Source organism: Lactuca saligna, chromosome 6 (assembly GCF_052625555.1).
Source record: "Lactuca saligna cultivar CGN05327 chromosome 6, ASM5262555v1, whole genome shotgun sequence".
Lineage (NCBI taxonomy): Eukaryota > Viridiplantae > Streptophyta > Magnoliopsida > Asterales > Asteraceae > Lactuca > Lactuca saligna.
In genome coordinates this window covers 181688927-181695669 of record NC_136422.1, presented here as the reverse complement: position 1 = coordinate 181695669, position 6743 = coordinate 181688927, and the positions used below count along the sequence as shown (strand labels likewise).

The following is a 6743-nucleotide window of genomic DNA, read 5'->3' as shown; positions in this document are numbered from 1 at the left end:
GCCGAGTTGTATGAACAACTCGTCGAGTTCGTCTTCATCTAAATAACACTCTATGCTTAGACTCGCCGAGTTGTATTAACAACTCGCCGATTCCGTTCTTGAGGCAAGAAGATTTCCTTGAACTTGCCGAGTCATCGCATTGACTCGCCGAGTTACTACATGAGTGAGTCTGGCTTCCAACCCACTGGGCCACACCCTATGACTCACTACTCCAACCCGCAAACACGAAAAGGGGGGAAACTCGGGGACTCACGACTCGACTCGCCGAGTCAGATGAACTACTCGCCCAGTCTGCCGTATGCAAATACTATACACGCGATTCTGCTTGAATCCAGCCCATGCGATTCATAGATCTGGGTTCCTAGGGCCTGGTTTACACGTAAAGTTTCCAACTTTATGTGTAAATAAACACCCATGAGAGTTTTAGGGCTCAAAATGCACCAAAAGAGTAGATCTAGGGCTTTCATGCACTATGGTTCCATAAAGGCAGTAGATCCAAGCTCTTGGAGCTCAATCATGCCTAGATCTAGAGGCTAAACAACTTATCATGAACTCTAATACACAAACAAGCTTGGGGAAAGGCTCAAGAAGGACTTTCATGGGGCTACAAGGGATAATAAGCATGAAAACAGAGGGAAACTAAGTTATACCTCAAGGAAATCACTGAGATAACACCAATATGCCTGGCCTCCTTCTTCTCTTCTTGATTTACTCTCCTTCCATCTCCAAATCTTCAAGAAAACACACCAAAATGCTTCAATCTCACAAGGAACAGGCTTGAATGAAGTATAAGGCTCTGGGGGGGTGAAGGGGGCGAGCTTAGGGGCGGATAAGAGGGTTTAAATAGGGTGCAAACCCTTGAAATTTAGGGATTCATCAGACATCGGGGACTCGCCGAGTCGCCAACTTAAACGTGTTCCGGATCCCGTCTCTACTCGGCGAGTCGAACCTACAACTCGCCGAGTCCAAGGCTAAAAATGTAAAACATTAAGATAAATTTTATGTACCAGGAACCGGGTGCTACAAGTAATATATTTTTACATACGATCTTTATATCCATGTGTTTTTATGAATGTATGTATGGACGATTTTTGATAAAATCGTAAGTAAAAATATATTACTTTTTAACTAGAGTAATCTTAATGAAAGTTATAGTAGACTCAAATACGAACGCGTGGATATAAAGATCGTTCAAATCCGAGATCGTATGAAGAAGTTACGATGTTTTGAACACAACACCTAAGACAAACCATAAAACCTAAGCAATCAAGCAGTCAAAGTTGCGATGAACATAAGCATCAACAGTCCCAAATACTTCATTAATGACTCTCCAATGTATGATTTTGTGAGAAAAACCTAAAGAAATTAGTTATGAGTACTGAGTGTGTACAAAAACAACTAACACTTATTTTGCAACAAAAAAAAAAAAAAAAAAAAAAAAAAAAAAAAAAAACTTAATGACTAAATGTGCAAAAAAATATTAAGGACTAAATGTGTACAAAGTAAGAAATATATTACCTTATTAAATCATTTTTCTCGACTTATCTAGAGTAATATGTCATAAGGACTAAATGTATACACTTTAACAAATTGAAAGGACAAATGTAGGAGGAAAAAAATTTAGTGACAAAATGTATACAAATTAAAAAGGTGTATTACATTTTTAAGTCATTATCCCCTAAAAATATTATGCCACCTATACCTTAAGTACAACTTCTACCATGGAACTTACATCACTTTTTTTCAAAGTCTAAGCTATCAAACATTTCAAATAGATTAGAAAATTAATTATTAACAACACTATATCATTATTTTTTGAAATAGATATTTTTTATTTGGTATTACATTCGAAATTAAACACCAACAAAAAAAATATATTGGCATGTTATACTAACCAATTTAGATATGAACCTAATTTCACATATTACTCAATCTATTTAAAGAGTATTATCTAATGACATTAGAGAAATATTTTCGATTATGAAATAGATTAGAGGTTTTCATATATTTTGTAAAGATGAGAGATCAAGAGCTACTCTACGTCCACTCTCATCTCTTTGAGTAGGATAAATCAATTGTAGTTTTTGCATCATTCATATAAATCTTAGTTTATAAGATTCTTAGTTCATTTGTATGTCAAACTAGGAGCCAAAATGGCTGGGTTTAGTTTTGCTTAGACTAAAATTGAAAATTGAAAACGTACAATAATGTTCAACTTTTGACTTTTAAAAAACTATACCATCGGTTTTTTCAGGGTTCTTTCGAGTTCTTGTTTTTGTTAGTATAGTTTTTCAATATATTGTATGTTCATTAATTTTGTTTTTAACGTATTTCTTAAATTTGAAATATAAATATTAACATTTTTTGTTATTTCAGTTTGATTTATTTTTCTTGGTTTTTTGTTTTGGGAAAATGACCTTTGAGGGTAATAAAGTCTTCGATAAGTACTCATTTAGTCCCTTATCATTTTTTTTGTCTTTATTATACCATTGAACTTAATAATCCTGCTCACCAAAACCCTCGATACCGTTTTTTGTAGGTTACTGCTTATGTGGATATTATGTGGCATTATGTGACATAAACTGGGCTAATTAATTGCAAAGTTGCAGTACTGCATCATTCTTGCCCTATATCGACATGGATGCTTATTGTACTTATTCTATTTCTTCCAAACGAAATGCTGAATTTCAACCCGAAAATCCTTGTTACTGTGGGTTACGATCTCGTGTACGAACTTCATGAACTAAAGACAATCCAGGAAAAAAAATTCAGATTGTGCCCTAACTCCATGGTAAAACAAATATTTTTTACTTTTCATTTAATCTTCTTTCCTTAACCAATTTGTTACTTTTTTCAAGAATGAAGGACCAAAATGCAAGTTCTAGGAATGGTTTGAGCATGAAACTCCTAAAAATTAAGTTAGTTTTAGGAAGGACAAAAAGAGCTGTGCAATTTGACCATCAAAGTTTCTATATTGGAAAACGAGATCAACATATGTAAGATGAAAATGGAACAAGAAAATTTTGGTTGTTAGACAAGAGTTTGAAAAAATCAAATGGATGCTATTTGCTCATTAAGTTCTGATGACTGTGTTCTTTCTATTGTTTGTGTTTAAGAAGTAGTTAGTGAAGTTGTATTCAATGACAATGTTGTATTTTATTTGATGCATTAAGACTAAATCTTTTTGATTAATGATAGTTTGATGTTTTGAGTGGTTTCAAAGAAGTATTAATGTGTTTAACAGGTTAGTAAATTGGACATGATGCAGGGGTAAAATGGTCCAGATTAAATTTGGCAGTAATCAATTGTTAATGTCTTGATGTGATCCAAGGGTAAAATGGTCCACATTAACCACATTGGATACATCAAACATTTCTTAATGTATTAAGACAAAATCTTTTCGATTAATGATAGTTTGATGTTTTGAGTGATTTTGAAAGAAGTATTAATGTGTTTAACAGGTTAGTGAATTGGACATGATGCATGGGTAAAATTGTCCAGATTAATTTGGCAGTAATCAATTGTTAATGTCTTGATGTGATCCAAGGGTAAAATGGTCCACATTAACCACATTGGATACATCAAACATTTCTTAATGTACTAAGACAAAATCTTTTTTGATTAATGATAATTTGATGTTTTGAGTGGTTTCAAAGAAGTGTTAATGTGTTTAACAGGTTAGTGAATTGGACATGATGCAGGGGTAAAATGGTCCACATTAAATTTGGCAGTAATGATAGATAATATAAGATTAAACATTTCTTAATTAATGATAGATAATATAAGATTAAACAATGTATATGCAAATAAACAAACACCAAAGCATACAGATAAAAGATAAAGTTGTAATATTCCATCAGCATGTGCACCATTACAAAAGTTGTGCCTACAGTTGTTCTAATGTGTCAAAAGTTGTGCCATGTGCCATGATTCTTAAAGTTTTCCCAATTACATAATTAAAAGACTAAAAGTTTGTCTTTCGAAAAATATTTAAACATAAAATCATTCCAACACCATTAGGTGGTGATCAATGCTTCGTTCTTTCATAAAAACCTTCCTCCTCAACCCTATGTTGGTAATTTTTTTTGAGTATTTTCGTATCCTCTACCTAGTTGCAACTGGTTGAGCAGGGACATCATTAAATGATCATCTACTTGGGCATTAACATTTGGATGTGGATCATCTACATGAACTGGTTCAACATGTTGAGATGGATCATCAACTGGTTCAACATGTGGAGCCGGATTTACTTCAATTGGATCCACTTGAGCTGGATCCACTTAATCTGGGTCCACTTTACATGCTATACAAAGATGTAGTTAATGAGTTGGTTGTTGCAATTTAATTATATTATTTTAATTTTAATAGCATTCCTTTCTCTTTTTTACATTTTTTACATTTTTTAGGTTTCTTGTTTTTTGGCCTTGAAGTGGATGCTACATCTACTAGTCTAGTAGGACATGTTGATCTATTGTGGCCCCTTTCTCTACAAATAGTGCATCTATTAACTGTACCTACTTTTGAGCTAGTATGCCTTTTTTTCCCTTTGCTTTCCCTCTCAGATTGATCCATTTTCCTTTTAAGGGTTGGCCTTCCTGGTAACCTTCTTTTTTGAGGAGGCAATGGCTTCATGTAGGGAGCTTCAAGCCACATGGAACTACCATTAAGTAGATTAATGGTATGGTTGTAACAAATCAAGAACATGGCTGTATGGAACCATGGTGCAACATAATCCTCTGCATTCTTGTTGTGGTATAAAATGGTTTCCACTGCATGCTCACATGGGATACCTGATACTTGCCAAGATCTACATCTACATGTGTTTTTGGTAAGGTCCACAACATATCCATCATTTCCAATCCTAACCTCATATTTTTGTACACCAGAAGGTATAACTCCCCAAAATCTATCCATAAGAATAACAAGTTCTATTAAGCTACTAGATGGCATAATAATACTTATAAAATACAAGTTATATCATACCTTTGCTGTTTCTTTAACTTTTATATCTTTAATCATATAGATTGGCATATTTTTAAATTACCCCAACTTTGTCCCTATAACAACATTCTATACATCCTCTCCATTGAATAAATCTGAATCACTTCCAACATGGTGAGGAGTGGTCTCTTCCTAGCAAGATCAATAACAAAGTTGAAAATTTCTGACATGTCATTCTCATAAGCATCACAAGCCCTATCCACCTCAAAGAATGGCATGCACCAACTTTTAGGGTCCCTTTCCATGAGGTGTTCATAAGCTAAAGGGTCAATTTTTTATGGAATTCATTTCTGCCTCAAATTTAGGTTGAGTAGTACTAGCAGCAGCTGCCCCAAAACAACTTCCTATATTGTTCACTTTTGAATCTTTTCTTGAAGTTAGCATAGATGTGCCTAGCACATTGTCTATGCCTCTACCAATCCCTAAAAGAAACAAGAAATGGATGACATAACAAAAAACATTGAACTCAAACAAAACATTAAAAAAAATATATATACCTTGTGTTGGTCTGATATGAGGGTCAATCCATGACCAATTCCTATTTCAATGTCATCCAGTAGGAGGTCAAGAAACTACTTCCATGTTTCCTTATTTTCTACTACCACCACAACCGATGCAATATGGAAGATGTGGTTGTCTGCATCCCTGCCCATAGCTACTAATAGTTAGCCTCTACATATACCCTTTAAAAAACAACCATCTACCCCTTTTACCCTTCTACATGCTGCAATCCAACCATCCTTCACACCCTTAAAACAAACATACATTTTAGAAAAGTAAGTGGTGGAATCAGGCATGACATTCACATCTGTCTTTACTGTTGAACTAGGATTTGTCCTCATTATTTCTTCACCATAACTCCATACTTTACCATAATGTTCTATCAAACTACCCTCTATCTCATCCAAAGCATATCTCCTAGCATTTCTACTTTGAGTCACACTAACAATCAAGTTAAACTTTGTACTCATTTTGGATTTCATTTTCCTTATGCTCATTTTGGGGTTCTTCAAAAGCTGATTCTTAAAACGCTTTCCAATCCATTTATATGTTACAATGGAACCAAGTTTGAAGACTCTTGAACAGTTATGGTCATCAACTAAGGACTTAATCCGGAAAGACCTTTCACTACTCATCCAGGAAGCCCACAGTCTAAAAGGACAAGAAGGATTCTTGCTATCTTTACAACATCTCACTAATAACCTCTGACCATCATTTTTCTCATAATAAAGCTTGTACCCATTCTTCACTGCATAGTTAGTCAAACAAAATTTCAATTTCATAGGGTTAGAGAATCTCATACCTAGAATTGGCACCATTTTGTCTCATTTATGGTTCTCATTATGGACAGGGGACACTGGTTTGTCATCCCCATTGTTGGTTTCAACCTCATCAGTTTCAAGCTCATCATTTTTATCCTTAGAAATACTTGACACCCGGTGTAAGAATTCATCACCAACAGTCTTGTCAAGAGAAGGAATGTAACCATCTGCTTCATGCTCATATGGAATATCATCAGAAAGTTGTGAATCTTTATCATCATCCACGTCTGGCTCAGAATAATGCACTTCATCATCTTCTAGTACTTCCATATCAGCCCAATCAAGTACAACTTCTTTTTCGTGGTCTATATACACATTCATTGTTAGACCAGCTTCATCACTATAACCCGTTTCAATAAACTCATAGTAGTCAGCATCATTCCCAATTTTCCTAATACCTTCTGCCAATGGTTCATTTCT

General features: G+C 34.5%; 1 protein-coding gene across 1 annotated transcript; it reads right to left on the bottom strand.

Annotated features, from left to right (window-relative positions):
• Positions 1–5268: 5268 nt before the first annotated feature.
• On the bottom strand, positions 5269–6320 carry LOC145003162 (uncharacterized). Its single transcript, XM_078962296.1, has 2 exons — positions 5684–6320; positions 5269–5423 (listed from the first exon to the last, which is right to left on the bottom strand). Exons 1-2 carry the CDS (start codon positions 6318–6320, stop codon positions 5269–5271), a joined length of 792 nt encoding a protein of 263 aa, XP_078818422.1.
• Positions 6321–6743: the final 423 nt, after the last annotated feature.

What these genes read in the sequence shown, in the direction of transcription:
- LOC145003162 (XM_078962296.1), bottom strand. Translation starts at nt 6,320, where the DNA reads ATGGTGCCAATTCTAGGTATGAGATTCTCTAACCCTATGAAATTGAAA. An exon ending in AGATGGTTGTTTTTTAAAGG is followed by an intron (nt 5,424 to 5,683) that starts GTATATGTAGAG and finishes TGTTTCTTTTAG; the next exon opens with GGATTGGTAGAGGCATAGAC.